The sequence below is a fragment of the Rhincodon typus genome, chromosome 3, assembly GCF_021869965.1.
Source record: "Rhincodon typus isolate 14 chromosome 3, sRhiTyp1.1, whole genome shotgun sequence".
Lineage (NCBI taxonomy): Eukaryota > Metazoa > Chordata > Chondrichthyes > Orectolobiformes > Rhincodontidae > Rhincodon > Rhincodon typus.
The window spans coordinates 103,478,883-103,500,998 of NC_063334.1; the positions used below are offsets into that span (position 1 = coordinate 103,478,883).

At 38.6% G+C, this 22,116-nt stretch overlaps 1 protein-coding gene across 4 annotated transcripts in view; it reads right to left on the reverse strand.

Annotated features, from left to right (window-relative positions):
- Positions 1 to 10,398: 10,398 nt before the first annotated feature.
- The window catches only part of erbin (erbb2 interacting protein), a 61,234-nt gene continuing 49,516 nt past the window's right edge, over positions 10,399 to 22,116 (reverse strand). For 2 of the 4 annotated variants that reach the window (XM_020532429.2, XM_020532428.2), the window contains 4 exons: positions 19,939 to 20,163; positions 17,892 to 17,984; positions 17,580 to 17,654; positions 10,399 to 13,273 (listed from right to left, as the gene is read on the reverse strand). In XM_020532429.2, coding sequence (XP_020388018.2) covers positions 13,166 to 13,273; positions 17,580 to 17,654; positions 17,892 to 17,984; positions 19,939 to 20,163 — 501 coding nt within the window. In that variant the 3' untranslated portion in view covers positions 10,399 to 13,165. The remainder of the gene's footprint in view (positions 13,274 to 17,579; positions 17,655 to 17,891; positions 17,985 to 19,938; positions 20,164 to 22,116) is intronic. The other 2 variants (XM_048595234.1, XM_048595232.1) reach the window with 1 other exon arrangement.

Below are 22,116 nucleotides of genomic sequence, written 5' to 3' on the forward strand. Positions count from 1 at the left end.
CATTTCAAGGTAATTCAACAGTCTGTGTGAACTCTGAAACATTGAAGGCCAATCAGTGATACAAGAGTATAAAGGAAATAGCTCACAACCTTCTGCTGGTTGAAGCCTTAAAAGTCACACAACTTCAATACCATGTGACATTCCTGCCCTGTCTCACTGACTGCTGTTGTCTTCCTTGGGCCTGTAAATTGCAGATTTATGATGAGACCACACATATAATCATATGGATAACAAAGCATTTATTCATTTGCAGAAATAATTAAGTCTACATGTACAGTGAATTGAACACAGAAGGTGCTTGTTATATAATGAACAGAAAATAACAATGAAAGGAAGTTCAAATCCTTGGTCCAGATCCATTGCCCTTAGAAGTGAGTCTCAAATGAGAATTTTAAATATAATCTGCATAGCTTTGTGTATCTGATATGACAGGGGCCAGTTGATGCAAAGTTAGCAGTGGTCACAATCGCTTGAGGTCATCATTTGCCACATGTTCATGATTGCTAAAAGAATAAGCTGCCGAATGAAACCAAATTTGATGGTAGATGGCTGGCAGTTGAGCTTCAATGGATAGATGATTAATATAATTGCTCTTAGAGGATCTCATATGCAAACTGCAACACCAGACTTGAACATCCTTCTTTTCTCAGGACTGCATGGACTGCCTGATGAGTCTCATGACTGTCAATACACAACTAGTAGTCCCCCATAACTGACTGTGGTCCACTACCAAGATGAACAGGAGAGAACAGCCCAGACTGAGCACAGATTAGCCCTGAAACAACATCTCCACAACACCCTGACTAACGTACCTGTGACCCCAGATGAGTAGTACTTGACTAGCAGAACTGACTGTGGCCCAAACCCTTAAATGCAGCACACTAATCCTTGGACTCTGTTTTAACCAAGCACATGACTAACTGTGCCCAATTCCCTGGACAGAAATTGTACAAGATACTTGAGCAGTCCCTGAATGACCAGGGCCCTGCTTTACTTCACTAAGGACTGCTACCCTTTGACTTTCAGACATAGCTATTAGCTTGAAGCACGTGCATAATCTGCTGTTTTACAAGGTAAGTGTGAGATTGAGGTAGCCCAGTACCACTAAGTAACATGTCTATTCCCTTTGACTGTTCAGTGCAGGCCACGTTGATAAGCTGCTAGCTTTCTGCCTATGCTAAATAATAATGCCAACCAGAGAAACCAAAAGCATTCAAGATGCTGTGTGCTTATAAGCAACAGTAAGTCACATCTTATTATCAGCCTAATTGTGAATGAGTGCAAGTTAAGAAACGTCCAGTATAGGTGCACGAGATGTGTGTGTCCATGCATGTAAAACAACCTGGCAACAGTCTTCAAGGCATAAGTGTATGTGAGCTCCATGCTGAAGTCCTGAAATGGAGGATGAGTTGTTCCAAACGTAGCCACAATGATGTAGACAGGTGATGCCCACGTGCCTGGATGGAGGAGGATGTTGTCCATAGAGCCTGCAAGGAAATGGTGGCGATAGTGGAGCTGGATGAAGGCCTGAAGAAGCAAGCAGCGAGCTGTGGCACCAGCTATTCACTCTGATTCTCATGTTGGGAATTGGCGCTGTCTTTTTTTTTTCCCCTGAGGGGAAAATGGGAAGCTGTATGGAAATGAGGTGAATTTAGCCAATAATGAAAACTGCATGAAAAACAGGCAGTTACTGTCCATTAGTGAAATTTAGAAATTGCTGTTCAAACCTCAAGAGGAAATGTCACAAAACATTTTCTTGATTTTGAGTGTCTGCTTTTTAAGTTCTTTCCTTGCTGTATCCTCCCAACTTTAGACCAATGCCCATAAACACTCAAGACCAGGAAAAATTTAACCACTGTGTTTTGCTTGGGCAGGACAGAAGCAGTACATCAAAAAGTAGGAGACAACACAAACTGCAAATTGGCAGTCAAAATGTGTTTGTTGAATAATATAGAGCAAGACCACTGGATGATTTGTAAACAATATTAAGGAGTTGAATTGAGAGGGCAACACTGCAAAATTGGGTCCATACGACATAAGAGCAGAAGTTGGCTATTTAGCCCACTGAGTCTAATCCACCATTCAGTGAGATTATGGCTGATACGATAATCCTCAGCCCCATTATCTTGCTTTTCCCTACAACTCTCAATTTCCTTACAGATTAAAAATCTATCTCAGCCTTGAATATATTATTTAACAACCCAGCTTGTACAGCCCTCTGTAATAAAGAATTCCACAGATGGACTACTCACTGAGTGAAAAAATTCCTCACGTCTGTTTGAAATGTGCAACCCCTAATTCTGAGATTATACCCTCTGGTCCTAGAATTTGCCAGACATGGAAACCACCTTTTCCCATCTACCCGGTGTAGCCACTGAGAATTTTGTACATTTCAATTACATCACCACTCATTTTCCATTGAGTACAAGCTGAGCCTACTCAACCTCTCCTTGGAAAACAGTCCCCTTCATACCTGGGATCAGCCTAGCTAACTTTCTCTGGACAGCTTCCAAAGCCAGTGCATCTTTCCCGAATTTAGGGGACCAAAACTATACACAGTGTATTCCAGCTGTAGTCTAACTAGTGCTTTGCATAGTTTTAGCAAAATCCCCCTACTTACATACTCAATTCACTTTGAAATAAAGGCCAATATTCCGTTCGTCTTCCCTATTCTCCAGTGAATTTGGATGTTAGCTTCTGATTCATGGACAAGGACTCCTAAGTCCCTCAATTCTGTTGATTCCTTCAGTCTTTCTCTGCTTAAGTAACACCGAGCTCTTCTATTCTTCCTGACAAAGCGCATATCCTCAAATTTCAGATTTCTCAGATGACATTTCATCTACCAAGATTTTGCCTGCTCACCTAACCTGTCTATATTTTTTTGGAGAGCCTGTCATCCTCAGCACTTGCCTTCCCATGTATTTTATATCTCAAACTTGGCTAAATATATTCACTTTCCTTATAGAGTAATGTAGCATTGAAACAGTCCCTTCAGCCCAAACTGGTCTATGCTGACCATGGTGCCCACTCAGCTAGTTCCAACTGCCCGCATTTGGTCCATATTCCTCCAAACCCTTCTCATCCATGTACCTATCCAAATGTTTCTTAAATGTTGTTATAGTACCTGCCTCAACCACTTTCTCAGGTAGCTCATTCCATATACGCACCACTCTCTGCGTGAAGAAGTTGCCCCTGAGGTCCTCCTTAAATCTTCTCCCCTCTTACCTTAAACCTATGCCCTCCAGTTTTCAATTCCCCATTCCTGGGAAAAAGACTATATGCATTCATCCTACCTATGCCCCTCATGATTTTATACACCTCAATAAGGTCACCCCTCATTCTCCTACGTTCCAAGGAATAAAGTCCTATCCTGGCCAACCTCTCCCTATAACTCAGGCCTACTAGTCCTGGCAACATCCTTGTAAATCTTCTTTGCACACTTTCCAGTTTAACTGTCTTTCCTATACCAAAGTGACTAAAACTGTACACAATATTCCAAGTGCAGCCTCACCAACGACTTATACAACTGTAACATAATGTCCTGACTCCTATACTCAATGCCTTGACCGATGAAGGCCAACATGCTCAATCTCTTCTTCACCACCCTGTCCACCGTGATGCCACTTTCAACGAACTATGTACTTGTACTCCTAGGTCCCTTTGTTCCACAACACTCCTCAGGACCTTACCATTTACTGTATAAGTCCTACCTTGGTTTGACTCTCCAAAATGCAACACCTCACACTTATAATGTATTGAATTGCATTTGCCAATTCTCAGCCCACTTCCCCATCTGATCAAAATCCTTCTGTAATATTTGATAACTTTCCTTGCTATCAATGATACCTCCTAATTTTGTATCATCTGCAAACTTACTAATGTGTTGTACGTTCACATCCAGATCATTTATGTAAATAACAAAGGTCCCAGCACCAACCCCTGTGGCATGGCACTAGTCACACAGCTCCAGTCCGAGAAACAACCTTCAGCCATCACCCTCGGCTTCCTACCATCGAGCCAGTTTTGAATCCAGTTAGCACGCTTTCCGTGGTTCCCGTGCGACCTAACCTTCATGACAAGCCTGCCATGCAGGACCTTGTCAAAGGCCTTACTAAAGTCCATATAGACAATATCCACTGCCCTACCGTCACCTATCCTCTTGGTAACCTCTTTAAAAAATTCAAAAGATTTGTCAGACATGACTTCCCGTGCACAAATCCAAGCTCACTATCCCTAATCAGACCTTGACTATCCAAATGTTGGTTGATCCTGTCCATCAGTATCCTCTCCAATAATTTGCCTACCACTGATGTCAGGCTCACTGGCCTGTGGTTCCCTGGCTTGTCTTTGCTACCTTTCTTAAACAATGGAACAACACTGGCCACTCTTCAGTCTTCCAGAACTTCACCAGCAGCTAAAGATGAAATAAAAATCTCTGTTGAGCCTCTGCAATTTCTTCCCTAGCCTCCCGCAACGTCCATTAACATACATTGTAAATTGAGCTCCCACCACTGATCCCTGTGGCAATTATAGGTTGCATCCTGAAAATGGTCCCCTTAACCAAATCTGTGCCTTCTATTAGTTAGCCAATCCTCTATCCACGCTATAGATGTATCACAGTGTGGAGCTGGAGGAACACAACAGGCCAGGCATCAGAGGAGCAGGAAAGTTGATGTTTCGGGTTGGGACCCTTCTTCAGAAATGGAGAAGGGGAAAGAGAGCTCAGAAATTAAGAGAGAGAGGAGGGGTGGGGCTGGGGAACATCGATGGAATGGTGATAGGTGAGTGCAGGGATTGATCAGTGAGGTGGGAGGGATGTATAGGCAGGAAAGATGGACAGATTGTGTCAGGTCAAGGAGGCGGGGATGAGAGGGAGGGTTGGACATAGGATGAGGCCAGGTGTGGGGAGGTTTTAAAACTATCCATGCTAACACATCGCCTCCAATACCACAGGCTCTTATCTTAAGTAACCTAATAGAGTCATACAGCATGGAAACAGATGCTTCCAAGCCAAACATAATCCCAAACTAAACGAGTCTCACCTGCCTGCTCCTGGCCCATTTTCCTCCAGTCCTTTCCTATTCATGTATCTATCCAAATGTCTTTTAAACGCTGTAATTGTACCACATCCACCACTTCCTCTCTAAGTTCATTCCACATACGAATCACCCTCTGTGTAAAAGATTTGCCACGTCTTTATAAATGTCTCTCCTCTCACCTTAAAAATATGTCCCCTAGTCTTGAAATCCCCCATCCTAGGGAAAAGACAACTGCCATTAACTCTATCTATACCTCTCATTATTTTACGAACTTCTATCAAGTCACCTCTCAACTTTCTACGCTCCAGTGAAAAAAGTCCAAGCCTATCCAGCCTTTCTTTATAACTCAAACCCTTCCTTACCTGGCAACATCCTGGTAAATCTCTTCTGAACCCTCTCCAGCTTGATAATATCCTTCCTATAACTGGGCAACCAGAACTGGAAACAGTATTCCAGAAGTGGCCTCACCAATGTTGAGGTTGTACAGGACATGAGTTTCCAACTCCTATATTCAAAGGACTGAGCAATAAAAGCAAGCGTGCCAAACACCTTTTTAACCACCCTGTCTATATGTGATGCAAACTTCAAAGTATTAATGTACCCACACCCCTAGGTTTCTCTGTTCTGCACCAATACCCAAGGCCCTACCATTAATTGTATAAGCCCTACCCATTTGTTGTACCGAAATACAATACCTCGCATTTATCCAGATTAAATTCTATGTGACATTTTTCAGCCCATTGACCCATTTGATCAAGATCCCTCTGTAATCTTAGAAAACCTTCTTCAATGTCTACTATGCTGCCAATTTTGGTGTTGTCTGCAAACTTACTAACCATGCCTTCTATCTTCTTGTTCAAATCATTTATATAAATGACAAACAAAGAGGACCCAGACCGATCCCTGTGGAACACCGCTGGTCACAGGTCTCGAGTCCGAAAAGCAACTGTCCACCATTACTCTCCGTCTCCTACCTTTGAGCCAATTATGTATCCAATTGGAAAGCTCATCCTGAATCCCACGTGACCTAACTTTACTAATTAGTCTACCATGTGGAAACTTGTCAAATGCTTTACTAAAATCCAAATAAACAATGTCTACCACTCTGCCATCAATCTTTTTGGTAACTTCCTCAAAAACTCAATCAAGTTTGTGAAACATGATTTTCCTCACACAAAACCATGCTGATTATCCCTAATCAATTTTGCCTTTTTTAAATGTCCTTAAATCCTGTCTCTTATAATCACCCTCAAAATTTTACCCACAACTGAAATCAGACTCACAGGTCTATAGTTTCCCGGTTTCTTCATCTTTATCTAGGCTGCTTGTTACCTCCTTGACAAATTCTAATATGCAAGAACATAAGAACTAGCAGCAGAAGTAGGCAATTCAGTCCCTCTGCTCCACTGATCTCAACTCCACTCTCCTGCCTGTTCTCAATGACCTTTCAACACATTACTACTTAACCTCTTTACCTTAAACTTACACAACGTACCAGAATCCGTCTCACTCTGGGGTAGTGAATTCCACACATTCATGACCCTTTGAGAGAAGTAACTTATCATCAGTTTTAAAAAGTACTACCCCTCATCCTATGACCTCTTGTTCTGGAGTGCTCCACATAAGGAGGCATCCTTTCTGTGCCTACTTGGTCAGAACTCTTTAGCATCTTCTATACCTCATTTAGATCTCCTCTCATTCTTCTAAACTCCAGACAGTGTAGGCCGAAACTGCTCAATCTCTCTTCACAAGACAAACTCATCTCTCAAATCAGTCTAGTGAACATCCTCTGAATTGCCTCCAATACAACTACATTCCTCCTCAAGTAAGGGGACCAAAACTGTACACAATATTCCAGGTGCAGTCTCACTAATGCTTTGTACAGTTACAGCGACACTTCCCTACTTTTATACTCTATTGCTTTAGCAATAAATGCCTAAATTCCATTTACCTTCCTTATTACCTGCTGTACTTGTGTACTAGTTTTCTGTGATTCATGCAAAGGACATTCAGATCCCTCTGCATTGAAGTACTCTGAAGTTTCTCTCCATTTAGGTTATAAGTTCCCTTTTTATCCCTCCAAAGAAAATTGATAACTTCACACTTATCCACATGAAACTTCCTCTGCCAAATTTTAGCCCATTCACCTAACCTATCCATATCCCTTTGCGAATTTCTTATTTCTCCATTGCAATTTCATTGCCGACCCATTTTAGTGTCATCTGCAAATCTGACTACAACACTTTCTTTCATTATAGCACCAAGTCATTAATACAGACTGTAAATAGTTGGGACCTGAAGACTGAATCCTGTAGCATCCCACTAGTTACATCTTGCCAACCAGAAAAAGACCTCTACTTTCTATTGGTTAGCTAATCCTCTATGCAAGCAAATAAGTAACCTCTAACCCCATGTGATCTTACTTTATGTATTAGCCTTTTCTACTGCACCTTATCAAATCCTTCTGGACGTCCAGATATACTACTTCTATAAGAGATCCCCTTTATCCACTTTGCTTGTCACATCTTCAAAAAACTCTAGAGCAAATTAGTCAAACACAATTTACCATTCATAAAACTAGGCTGATTCTGATGGATTGCATTTTAACTTTCCAAACATCCTGTATGACTTCCTTAATAACAGATTCCAACAATTTCCCAACAAAAGCTGTTAAACTAACTTCTCTGTAGTTTCCTAAGTTTTGCCTCCTTCCCTGATTTTTTTTAAAATAAGGGTGTTATATCAACATTTTTCTAATTTTTCCATTGGAACCTTTCCCGCATCTGGAAATTTTGGAATATTACAACCAATAAGTCCACTTCCTCTAAGATCTAGGATGTGGGTCATCAGGCCGTTGGGTCTTCTCTACCTTCAATCCCAATAGTTTGTTCGGTATCTCTTCCCTAGTGTTGTCGATTGTTCCACGTTCTTCCCTTTCTATAACCACTGCATTACCTGTTGTTACTATCAGGATAGTACTGGTGTACTCAACTGGGAAAACTGAAGCAAAATATTGATTTCCTGACTCTGCCATTTCTGTGTTTCTCCACTATTACCTCTGCAGCCTCATTCTCCAAGGGACCAACAGTAAATTTGTCAGGCATGATTTCTCCTTCCTGAAGCGTGACTATCCGTATTTCTAAATACTCTGCAATTACAGCCTTTATGACAGACCCTAGCATTTTCCCAGTAACAGATGGTATGATAGCTCGTTGATAGTTTTTTTTTGTCTTCTTCCTTTTTTAGAGAAAGATATTAAGTTGACAGTTTTCTAATCTTCTGAGACTTTTCCAGAATCCACTATCTCTGTAGCTAATTGATTTAATATCTTGGGATACATCCTATCAGGTCCATGGGACTTATTGGTCTGTAACCTCCATTAGGTTCCCTCACACCTTTTCTCTGGTGATAGTTATTGCATTAATTTCCTATTCTTTTGTCCCTCAGTTATTTAGCCATTTTGAAATGCTAACAGTGTCTTCTACTGCTAAGACCGATAACAAAGTATTCACTCAACTCCTGTGCCATTTCTTGGTTCGCGATTACTACTTCCCCAGCCTTCTTCTCCAAGGAACCTATGTTCACTGTGATTCTCTTTTCCTTTTTATATATTAAAAGAATTTCTGGCTGACTGTCTTGATATTACTTCCAAGTTTATACTCCAAGTTTACCTTCTCCCTTTTTTTTCTGGTAGTTTTCAAAACACTCCTGATTCTTGGGTTTACCACTAATCTTTGCCACATTGCATTTTTTTCTTTTAATTTGATGCTATCATTAACTTCCCTGTTTAACCATCGTTGGCTTATCCCCTTCCTAGAATCCTCCTTCCTCACTGGAATCTGTCTTTGCTGTGAGTCATGAACTATTTTCTTAAGGTCAGGCATTGTTCCTCAGCAATCTTTGTTAGCAGACTCTTTTTTTCAATCTACTCCAGCCAGCTTTGCACTCAACCCTTTGTAATTATCCTTAATTAAGCTTACCACAGTGGTTTCCGAACCAAGTTCCTCCTTCTCAAACTGAACCCTACCATGTTGTGGTCACTGTTTCCTATGGCACCTTTTACTCTGACATCATTTATTAAACCTGCCTCATTACTTAGCATATCATCACATCCAAAACAATCTGATGCCTGGCTGGATTTGCAACATATTGTTGGAAACATCCCAAATACACTCAATGAATTCTTCCTCATGGCTACCTCTGCCAATCTGACCATGGAAGATTACTACACTATCCTTATTACATGTCCTTATTAATTCCCTATTTATTCTCTGTCCCACTGTATAGCTACTATTGACTATTTCTACCAGTGTCCTCTTTAAAGGTAGATAGATTGAGAGAACCGCATGTCAAATAGAATCTGAAATTGGTGTACCTTGATAACTCCCTCATACCTTAATTAGTAGATAGAATTAGTCAAGTTGATTAGCCAAGTTAACCTTGAAATGCAATTATCTAAGATAGCATGCACATTTTACCTTACCTGAAAAAGACCTTAAGATTTTAATGACTTTATCAATGTTTACGGAATGCATTTGGGCATGTCTTACGGTCAATATTACACATCTAGTGATTTGATTAGGATTAAACAGGTCATTGTACATTAATAAGATCGAGTGCAAGTTTACTCAGTCAGCAGAGAATTTAATGAATATGATAAGCCCATGTTCGCACACAATCCAGTGTAACATTTACTGCTGCGTAATCATATCAAAACCAGAATTATTTCAGCCTGTTTGGTGATGCATACTGTTGCCATCTTCTCAGGCTGTCTTGTCTTTGTTCACTGTTGTAACAGAACAGTAACGCCACGATATTATTTCAGTGCGGCATGTACTAAAACAGAGTTTAACAACTTATCTTTGCATTGGATTAAATGTTTACTGCACCTTGAGAACTTGGACATGAGCGCTAGATGAAGCAAAGCCAAAACAAAACGTTATAAAGTAGTCATTATATATAATGTACAGAATAGGCAGGAAGCATTCTTTTTATTAAATGTATTGTTTAACTAATAAAAAAAAATCCATGAACCCAACTGCAAGGAACATATCATTTTCTGCTTTTGAGCTTATATTAAACATTAAACTGTGAGATCTAATAAAATATAGTTTAAGGTAATAAACCCCAAATCAATAATGTATAAAAAAACTGGAATTTATAAGTATAACTGAAAGGCGACTTGACTTCAAAGTTGTTGTTTTAGGAATACGTTTTTAACTGACAATACTATTTATGGAGTACACTTCATATAGTTAATGTAACAATGAATCCTGTTTGGATAAGAATGCAACCATGAAGCGCTTTTGTGTAGTATGGAAATTACTTCAAGATTTAGAAAAGAAAACACAATATGTGGTCAAATAAAGTGAGTGATTTTTTTTTAATAAACCACAAGAGGAACATAAAGAAGCAGTTTGCATTTTTGTAAATTAAGTGGATTTATAAATCAGTTTCAGTTGTCAGTGGGACACAGCAATTTTGACTGACCAGTTAAGATTTCATATACAACAGGCTGCCTTCATTAAAACTAAAACTGTACAAATAAATCAGAATGCAAACAGCATTAAATTAGCCTAATTACCATAGATTATGTCAGAAACCATCTAGTTATGTACAAAATGTGGAATGTTGAACAAATGCAGCTTTTTTCAAATATTACTGTTTTCCTCAAATATAAAGGCAATGTTCAAAATATAATCAATGTTACTGTGGGGACCGAGTTAAGTACAGTGGCTATTGCTGGTTCATTTTAAATTGGTTCTAATCAAGGATATGTTCAACTACATACAAACTTTTGAAATCTGCAGTCCATAAGAAACCATTTAAAATAAATAAGTTATATAATAAATATTAGGGAATGTTCAAGACTTTCCAACTTATTTCTGGTTTACATAGGCAGCTAATTTATACCTTTCATGGATTGACCATCCACGGTGATCCAGTGGTTACTTTAGACGCGACTGGCCTAATATCAAGCTTTGCTTTGTAAACCAGTGAACAGAAATAAAACATGTTTTTTGAACCTTTATGTTTAACAAAGTAGAATGGAAACAGAAACAAATTGCTTTGAAATCAAGCTCTTCTATGATTCTATGATATTGGTTAAAAAAAACGGTGAGAATTTGCCTTACTTTTGTCAAATAGTTGGTATCACATGCATTGCTTTGATCCAGTCCAATCAATGAATTTACTGGCATTGTTTTAAGTTTGACTTCAAGATCATTTCTACAGGTTCCACATACATCAATCCAGAATATGAAAATTGCTCAAGTAAATGTGACATTAATAAAGGTCTTTTGACCCAACAAATTAATAATTTGAAAGTGTACACATAATGCAAAGATTTCAAATGGTACTTTTATGTTCACTGAGTTCATGAAAGACAATTCTAACTTGAAAGAAAATATTTTAAAAACTTCAATTCTTACTAATCGGCTATTTCATTGAAATATAATTTATTCTTTCAGTATAAATTCTGTTACAGTATTACCATGCAGCTGAACAGTATCATTCCCCTATCAGACCAAACAATTTTTTTTTACTTCTTTAAAGCTGTTTCCACACTTTTAAACACCATGCCTAAAACTGTGGGTAAAAATCTTTTAAAATACCAAGTTAGCAATCAACACAGCTTGTGACCTGGTGTCAAATTTTATAAAAAAAAAATTTTTTTTAAAACTTTCAACACACACAATCAACTTTTATACAATTTACCATATGGGAATGCTGCTACAGAATACCAATGATCAAGAAAAATGAAGCCATGGGCTGATGCAAAATACAGAAGATACCCAAGAGGTTTTCATTCTGCTGACACATACAAATATTTCTGCTATACCCTTAGAGCAACTTTATTGATCAATTTAATTCCAACATAACGAAAATAGCCTTTAGCACCATCACGGGAGCATTTACAGGGTTTCATTCAAATAATCTTGAGTGTACATTTGATAAAATAAATCAACTCATTTAATGCTCAAGTTGGTATAGAAATTTTACAGGGAATTGAGATTAAAAGATAAGCACAGTACTAAATTCAGATTTTTCTCTAAATATACAGACAGTATTGCTTCTTTGCATGGGTAGAATCTGTATTAAAAACTTAATTCTCGGTCTCCTATGGCACTTCCACTGTAATACACAAGATTAACCGATATGCATCAGTATTGTTAATGAAACCCATTTTTAGTAAAGATAGAAAGGTTTTGTTTTTTAAAATGTTGGCCAAATGTACTAGAAATGATAACAGTGTAATAAAATAACATTCTCATACAGTAATAGACAGCATAACCACAATCCCCACTTTGTAAAAACACTAAGAAACCTTGAATAACTGTTCCTTAAGAATCCGACCATATTTCAGAGCATACTTTTTATAACAGACCATCTCAGACAGACAGGTTTCATTTGCTCTTCCTTTCCCAATCCAACTTTGAATAATAACTTCTCCATCATGTAACCACACTATTGTACACTTTGGCAACCTAGCCCCATATGCAGTTTCACCATTTACTCATAGCAAGGTCACTTTATTGTATATGCTCAAGCCATTCACCTACCCATTCGTCTAAACAATGCACAAACATCCATTTTCCAGCTCCTGTACATCAAACCCATAGGTTTCAGCGTTTAACAATTATACAAAGGTGATTAAAAATAAAGGCATACATCTATGGAACAGATAGCCCTGCCACCTGTTCGTAAGCTAAAATCAGGCTCACTACTTAAGCCTTGTACAATTTATTTAGTAATGTATAAGATTATCCAAAAATAAACCTAAATTCTGTACAGAAAAGCACACAGGTTTGTTCATATTAAGAGTGATTTTGATGTTTACTATATTAATTCTTCACCCTGCAATATTTGCTTCCACAATCTATTTCAGTCCCTGGATCCACACCCTTACCATTATACAGAGTGGTTGTGCCCCTTATACCAAAGCTCTACACTGCCAACAAATTACTTTACAGCCTAAACTTATTTGACCATTTTATAGTCCATTGATCCCTCTCCCAACTCCCAGTAAAAAGTGATATCAGCTGCATTTTGCTATGGAATTACTTAATTAAAACAAAACTGGTCACAATGGTTGATTTCTTCTTTTTTGTCCATGATTCACATCATTAAGATGCAACTTCTCTCAGGATAATTAAGTCCACTGCATTCTGGAAGGTTTTTAATAGTGACACTGCTTGTCCGTGCTCAATTTTAACAAAATTGTATCCATTTGCCTGTAAAAGAAGTATACCCATTAATACATAATCTTCAAAAAAAAAGTACAAACAGCAAAATCTAATCCAAGTTTGCAAAAATCTATTCATTTGCAAAATTAAGATGCTGCAATTTTACTGAAATAAGACACTGGAATGTGTTCCTCTGTTGTCTGTTTCATTGATTAATAAGTCTATTGCTAAAAGGTTTATTCACTATTACAAAGGAGTGGAGTAAAATAAAGACAAACGTACCACTTGCTTTCTGAATTGCTTGCTTTACCTGTATGTTAACTTACCATGAGTCATATTCAAGGACAACCAGGTCCCTCAGAATGCCAACATCCTTCGTCTCCTACCATTTAAAAATATCCTGCTTTTCTAATTTTCCCATCAAAGTGGAGAACTTCTTTATTTCTCATACAGTTTCTCATCCTCATACAGTTAACTTTCCCATCTAATTTTTTCCCATCAGTAGAACTTGTATATATCTTTCTCAGTCCCTTCATATAAACTGATATAAATTATAAATAGCTGAAGCCCAGATGTTAACCAATGTAATAGTCCACTAGTTGCAGCATGCAAGCTGAAAATGAACCATATATTCACCAGTTCCTCATCTACCTTGATTGTTACAGTCTCAAAAAACTGACAGTTGTCAAACATTATTTTCCTTTCATACATGTAGAGCCTCTTCAATCATATAATTTCTGTGTGCCTCAGAGATGTCATCATGTACTTGGTAATAGTTTCTAGCATTGTACATAAGATGGATGTTAAGCTCGAACCATACACAAATGGTCCAGAATGTGCTCTCTCTATTCTCCTTTCAGCACAAGCAGGGCCAGTTAAGCTAATGAGTATCTATGTTTCAATGTTGTGGTCCACTGCAGAGGCAAAAGACCAGCTCCATGGAGAGCTTGACATTGCAATCAGCATAGTCACAAAGACTAAAGTCCCATCTTTACCTAGTAGGGGATTTCAAGAGTTGCAAAAGTGGACACAAATTGAAGCGTGACCCTCTTGCCTTGAGGATTGAAGTCTTCGAAAGAAAAATAACAATGGACAGAGATGACTTGAGCTTTGCTGCTACCGTTAATTTTATGTAACTAACACCTTCTTTCAGAACAAACTGCAATACAAGTTCAGCTGGAGAAATCCAAGATCAAGGCACCGAATGGATTTGATCAGCACCAGTCATGAATTTCTGAACAGCATTCTCAACACTAACAGCTGCCACAATGCTGACTGTGACATGGTTTGTCATAGTCTCTGGTGTGTATCAGGGTTAGAATGCAATCCTTGAAGTTTTTCATTCTGTCATTCATACTGCTTACTCCATAACAGACAGTTTCTTGACTGAGTTGAACAGGCACTGTTTGGCATTTTCACACACAGCACAGAAATGAAACTGAACATAGTTTCTCAAAGTATCTCCAATGCTGCACTCTCAACATATGGAAAACAACATTGTAAAATGCTGACTAGCTAGAGGCCATCATACTGTGAAACCTGTCATTGACGTTAAGTGATGTGTTCTCAATAATTATATGTCTGTATAGTATATAGATATGGTAGGGGCAGAAAGCCTAAACCCATTTAAAAGATGGCTGGGCATGCAGCTAAAATCCCATAATCTGCAGGACTACGGACCAAATACTGTGAAGTGGCATTAGTCCGTGTGGCTTGTTCCTGGGCAGGTGCAGATAGAACTAGCCAAATGACCTCTTTTGTGCTGCACACTTTCTGTGAGTCTAAGAGGGCAAGCTGTCTCCTGACAGAAACATAGAACACAGGAGCAGGAGTAGGCCAATCAGTTTTTTGAACCTACTCCACTATTCAATATGATCACAACTGAAATACTATTCAGTACCCTGTTCCCACTTTCTCCTCCTGCCCTTTAATCCCTTTAGCTCGAAGAAATGTATCTAACTCCTCCTTGAAAACCTTTAAAGTTTTGGCCTCACCACTTTCCATGGCAGAGAATACTACAAGTTCACCTGTATCTTTAAACTGTGACCCCTGATTCTGGGCTCTCGAGTTTTATTTTTTATTCACTTGTGGAGTGTGGACATTGCTGGCTGGCCAGCATTAATTGCATTCCTAGGTGATCTCTTGTTTCAGAACTGGAAACTCTACCATTGACTTGATCTTCTCAGTCTGGCAGCTGCAACAGATATGAAGGAAAGAGACTGCTTGTATTGCCTGCAGCAATCTCATCAAGGCATTTGACCACTTCAGTAGCAGTGGTCTATTTAAGCTGGTAGAAAAACTTACTGTCCAAGTTGTTCAATGTCATCCCCTCTTTCCATGGCAAGATGTTGGGCAAGGTCAGCTAGGATGGAGCAGCATTGATAGCCTTTGAGAGCCACAATGAAATCAAACAGGGCCGAAGAAAAAAAGACATTACCAGATTGGGGGTCAGAAGTTGCATAAAGAAAGGAAAAATCAAGGAAGCAGAGTGTGATCTCATGGAAGAGATAGAAAGAGGGAGGGTAAAAATTGGAAGCATGAGAGGTTCAGGTTTTCTAACAAAGTGGCTAGGAGTGTGTCCTGAGAGATGTAGCAGTGTGCAAGCAGTGACAACTTGTGCACATAGTTTTCAATATTAGAAATCCATGAACACTGGTACTGGAGGGGAGAGAGAAAGTGACAGGTGAAAGGACTAGATAAGACAGTTCTTCTTTGTCCAGTGAGGGGTTATTGATTTCCTTGCTTTTGTTGATGATCCTAGAACAGTGGAAGAATCAGGGGCAGCAATGGTTCAACATGGCTGAACCAGATGATGACAACAAACAAGATCAGGACATGAACCAAATATGCAAGCACTTTGGAAGAGGCAACCAATAACTTGGTTTTGTAGTATTCAGAAGTTTAAAAATAAACACAATATTGGAAAAAAAATGGTGTCATGATTCTCAAAGGCGTTCTATGTATATAGATCAAAGCCATTTACATGTAATATGATTTACAAAGTAAATCTAAGTAAAAGGATTCAGAAGAAAGCTGCTGATAGATTTGTACATTAGTAATCATAGAAAGCATAGCAGGTATAATACAAAACCAGAAATTCAAGTAAAATTATGGATGCCATTTTAAATTAAACAATGCTATGGAGAAAGCCCTTTAGCACTGGTTAAATTTGTGCTATTCGAATACTAATTCAGGATCAAAGTTTTTCCACAACAGCACAAATTTAACAATACAAACATTAAGCTGGTAATATTGGATAAAGTAAAGTAATCATTTAAGATATTAGAAAAGCAATGCACTATTGACAGAGTAAATGATTAAGAAAACAGAACATTGAATCATACAGCACAGGATCAGGCCCTTTGGCCCAGCATGTCTGTGCTGACCATGATATCATTTTAAACTAATCCCATCTGCCCACACATGGTCCATATCCCTCTATTCTCTGCCTGTTCGTTTGTCTGTCTAAATGTATATTAAACATTTGCTGTCATACCTGCTTTTACCACTTCCCCAGCAGCACATTCCACGTATCCACTACCCTATGTAAAAAAGCTTTCCTCTCACAGTTCCATTAAACTTTCCCCCTCCCGCCTTAAACCTATACCCCCTGGTATTTGATAATTCCACTCTGACTCTCCACCCTATCCATGCCTCTTATAATCTTACATACTTCTATCAGTCCACCCCTCTGCCATCTAACACTAGTGAAAACAATCCAAGTTTGTTGAACCTCTCCTTATAGCTAATACACTCTAATGCAGACAACATCCTGGTAAAACTTCTTTTGCACTCTCTCTAAAGCCTCTACATCCTTCCTATAGCGTGGCACACAATAACATAAATGTCGTCTAACGTTACATACAGTTGCAACATAACTCGCCAACTTTTATACTTATTGCCCCAAATGATGAAGTCAAGCACGCGTTATGCCTTCCTTACCAACTTATCCACCCATGTTGCCTTTTTCAGGGAGCTACAGACTTGCACCCCAAGATTCCTCTGTCTCAAGGGTTTTGCCATTTGATGTATACTTTCTTCTTGCATTTGACCTAAAATGTATCACTTCACATTTGTCCACATTAAACTCCATGTGTAATTACTCTGCCCAACTAATTTATAACTGATCTGATTAAGTTTAACATTTGGCGATTATTTTAAGGCAAGAAATACGAAGAAAAAAATCTAATTTTATCTCATTTGGAGCATGTGCATGAGAATGTGCAAAATACAGAATAAAATAAATCACGTGCAAAAAAGTGGGAAAGTATAAATTAGTGCAAGTGCTTAAGATTTCAATTTTTTAAAGATGATATAGGGATCAGAGGATCATGTAAGATTAATGGGAAATTACCTGAACTATTTTATCTCCAGGCTGCAACAGTTTTGAAGCTGGCCCTTCTGGTTGAACTCTAGTTACAAATATACCCTGAATAATGAACAAACAATAACAGAGTTAAACGTATATTTTCTTTAACCTTTAATAATTACAAGGAAACACACACAAATAGAACCGATCATAATAAACTTATGACACTGAATTTTGAAGACATCACGTGCAATTCTAATCAAACAAGGTTCAGTGATCTTTGTAAACTTACTAAGTTTCTTGGATTGCTAGAAGTTATCATGTCTAGTGGAAGTAATAACATAGTAAAATACTCACATTGTCATCAGGTCTGAAAGGGTTCCCTCGACCTCCAATACCTCCAGATATACTGAAACCCAGCTCAGGATTCTTATCTATTCTAACATGCATCTGGAAAATAGGATAAAGGAAACAATTTAAGTAAATTGAAATATGTTACTGTTATTTAACTTGGCATCTATAATTTAAACTGAGAGGGTAGAGGGAAATTGGAAAAACAAAGTAGATTAAAATCTTTTTCATCATTTGTACCTCTGGGACGTGGGCACAAGTCTTGTCTGCTACTAGGAATAGTTTGCATTTCCTCAAAGAAATAATGACCCTAATTATAATACATTATGGCAAATTACAACTTGAAGCACAAAGGTTTCCCACAAATTTCATAAATATTTCAAAACTCTCCATCAAATACTTGAACTCTGTCAGTCTCTCAGTCATGAACACTTCTATATGTTCCAAGCTCTTCAGTCACCTCAAATGATTTTTTTCTACCAGCAATACCAGGCAATTACAATGGGTATAAAGCCAGTACTGAACCTTTATTGTTAAATTGTTTGTTAAATTTTCCTTGAATTCATTTTAAGCTTTAAATTTATAATAACATCTTGAGAAAACTCAAAAGGTCAAGATTTGCATTTCATAGAAGTGCTCAAGTCTGCACATAAGATGAGAGAGACTGATGTGTGTTCCAGACTATGAAAGTCCAAGTAAAAACCGAAAGAACTGCGGATGCTGTAAACCAGAAACAAAAACAGAAGTTGCTGGAAAAACTCAGCAGGTCTGGCAGCAGTTGTGAAGAAAAATCAGAGTTAACTCTTTACTCAGAGAGTAGTAAGGGTGTGGAATACCCTGCCTGCAAAAGTAGTGGACTCGCCAACTCTAAGGGCATTTAAATGGTCATTGGATAAACATATGGATGATAATGGAATAGTTTAGGTTAGATGGGCTTCAGATTGGTTTCACAGATCGGCGCAACATCGAGGGCCGAAGGGCCTGTACTGCGCTGTAATGTTCTATGTTCTATGTTAACGTTTCGGGTCTTCTCCAGCAACTTCTGTTTATGTTGTTTGTGGAAGTCCAAGGTTTATTCACAAGTATGCTATTAGTCAATCTCAGTTTAGGTAATGGTGGGAATACTATCAGCTTTAATGCTCCTGGACAAAGGGCTGTGAAAGGAAAAGATTCACGATTTCTGAATCTGTGAATCCAGTCTACTAATTAACAAAGCAAGATAAATGAAGATATTTATGGCCCATGTAACAATATTCTGGTATCAGTTGTCAGTTTCAGAAGTGGAAGATGTCACAAATACAAAGTTTGTAAGATCGCAACATTTTGGAATTATCTCAGAGTTAAGTTAAAAAGGATCATATAACCTGTTCTGAACTGTACCTGGTAAGTGGTGATACAGGAGGGGCCCAGGTTATTGTATTGAGAACCGGGTATAAAATGTTTAAAATCTCTACATAAAGATGGTTAGTCGACAGCATGAGTGCATGAAAGAGAAGAAAGCAGGGGAAAAAAAAGAGCAGACAGAGATAGCCAGTCTATTGCTTGACAATTGATGTGGGAGGAGGCCTATGTTCAGACTGAAGAGACAGGTTTCTGAGAAATTAAACAAAGTTGAAAGATTCACCAAGCTCTACTTACCAGGGTAACCCCACCATGAAAAGTCAGTGTAACAATTTGAAGTTACCCAATGGAAAAGGGAAATGATGCAAGGCACAGGGAGCTGAGATAGTTTTGAAGTGGTTTCTGGAGAATGGAGCGCTATTTAAGGTAAGAGGAATTTTGATTGCTTTAGAAGTTAAATAGGAGGACCTTTTCTGTTGTATTGAGTATAAGTTGCTTATGGAATGGTGGTTAGACATTGTTTCTTTTAGTCAGTTTGTTACAGCAGATGTCTTGAACCTTGAAAATTTGTAGTGTGGACCTTCCACTAATACTGGAGATTCAAATATCTTTTTACAAGGTTTGGGTCTCTATAGAGAATGTAACAAGGGCAAGGGAGAAAAAGACAAAACAATAGGATTATTAGGAGGGAGAACCTACTATTAGTTCTTACCTCCTGCTGTATAATATCACGGCTTTGTCTCATCAAATGGTTTGCCGATGCACTTTGTGTTGGACAGTGTGGTGGTTGGTGTGATACTTTTAGCATTAAATAATCAATCAGCTGTTCCCTAGAAGGATGTCTCCCAATGGTTGCTTGAGACATTGTGTGGTGGGGTTGGTTGCAGTTAATTGGAACTCTGGAAGATTGATACGTCTGACCATTTGTCAAAGGCACCTGGGTAGCAAAGTAACAATGAAAAGTTCAACACACTTGCTTTATTCTAAATTCCAGAAAATTTTTGAATGTATTTGTGATCAAGTAAAAGAATTCTAAGACTAGAGCACACAGCTAATCTCTTAGTTCATCATCTTGGGTCTGTTTAGGGACTCAACTGCATGATTTTCATCTTTTTCTATCCAGAACCTATATTTTATAACTCAAGAAAAGATCAAATCCCTGGCTAAATTCTTTAACTTTGTATTTATACACTAGGTGGCAGCATCATAGAGCAGACAATCTTGTACAAGACCATATAATGCATATTCATTAAACAATGAATAAAAAACCCAGATATAATTGGCAGAAGCATACAAAATATTCCTCTCACTTGACAATGACATGGTCAATTAGATACTCAAACATGTAGGAGATCATGGGAACAAACACAGACTCTTCCAATCAAGTGATGCTTTGAGCTTTAATGCACTGGATTAATTTGGTCCACCAAGTTTAGTTCAATACTCCAAATACAGTATGCTGCAAATAACTCAACAACATTTTGAATACAAAAAAGCCAAGAAATCAGGACATAAAAATGCAATAACTACTAGCACAGACACATTAAGGGAGGCGATGGCCTAGTGGTATTATCGCTGGACTTTTAATTCAGAGACCCAGTTAATGTTTTGGGGACCTGGGTTCAAACCTTGCCATGGCAGATGGTGGAATGTGAATTCAATAAGTGTTTGGAATTAAGAATCTAATGATAACCATAAATCCATTGCCGGTCAGGAAAAACCCATCTGGCTCACTAACATCCTTTAGGGAAGGAAACTGCCATCCTTACCTGGTCTGGCCTACATGTGACTCCAGACACTCAGCAATGTGGTTGACTCTTAACTGCCCTCTGGACAATTAGGGATAGGCAATAAATGCTGCCTAACCAGCGGTGCCCTCATCCCGTGAATGGATAAAACAAAGAAAACTCAAATCAGAAAAGAAAAGCCTCATTTCGCAAGAAATCTAGCAATAAGGGAATGCAGGTTGGTGAATTAATCAGATTGAAGAACTTGCATTCACAACAAGGCAGGAATTTAAAAAAAGTATTTTATTTAAATTATTTATTATTACTTTCAGCTGCTTTGACAAAGACATTCCCTCCAGCGTGATTTGATTGATTGATAACTTTTGTTTTGTGTGGAGTACAGGCAGATTTATAACATACAAAAGGTGGTGATTGGACAGAGCGAGGAATACAAAATTATGGCTGCAGAGAAGGTGCACAAAGAGCGAGATCAACATTAAACTAATAACAGCTGTGGAAAACTGTTCTTGAATCTGTGGTTCATGTGTTTAAGCTTTTGTATCTTCTGCCCAACGGAAAAGGTTGGAAGGCATTATAACTGCGGTGGGAGGGTCTTTGATTATGTTGGCTGCCTTCCCAAGGCAGTGAGAAGTATAGATGGAGTCAGTGGGTGGAATGTTCACTTGCGAGATGGAATGGGCTGCGTTCGCAACACTCTGTAGTTTCTTACAGTCCTTGGCAGAGCAGTTGCCAAGCTGTGATGTACCTGGATAAAATGCTTTCAACGTGCACTTATAAAAACTGGCCTGAGTCTTTATAGACATGCCAAATTTCCTTCACCTCCTGAGGAAGCAGAGGCATTGTTGTGCTTTCTTGATCATCACGTCAACATGGGTGGACCAGAATAGGTCGTTGGTGATCATCAATCCTCGGAACGTGACACTCTTGACCATCTCCACTTCAGCTCCATTGATGGAGATAGAGGCGTGCCCTCCACCTTGCTTCCTGAAGTCAATGACCAGCTCTTTCGTTTTGCTGATGTTGAGGAGAGATTGTTATCTTTACACCATGCCACCAAGCACTCTATCTCTTTCCTGTGTTCTGTCTCATTTAAGATCTAACCTAGTGTTTGAGTTTCTGTCTGAGGTCTGACCTACAGCGGT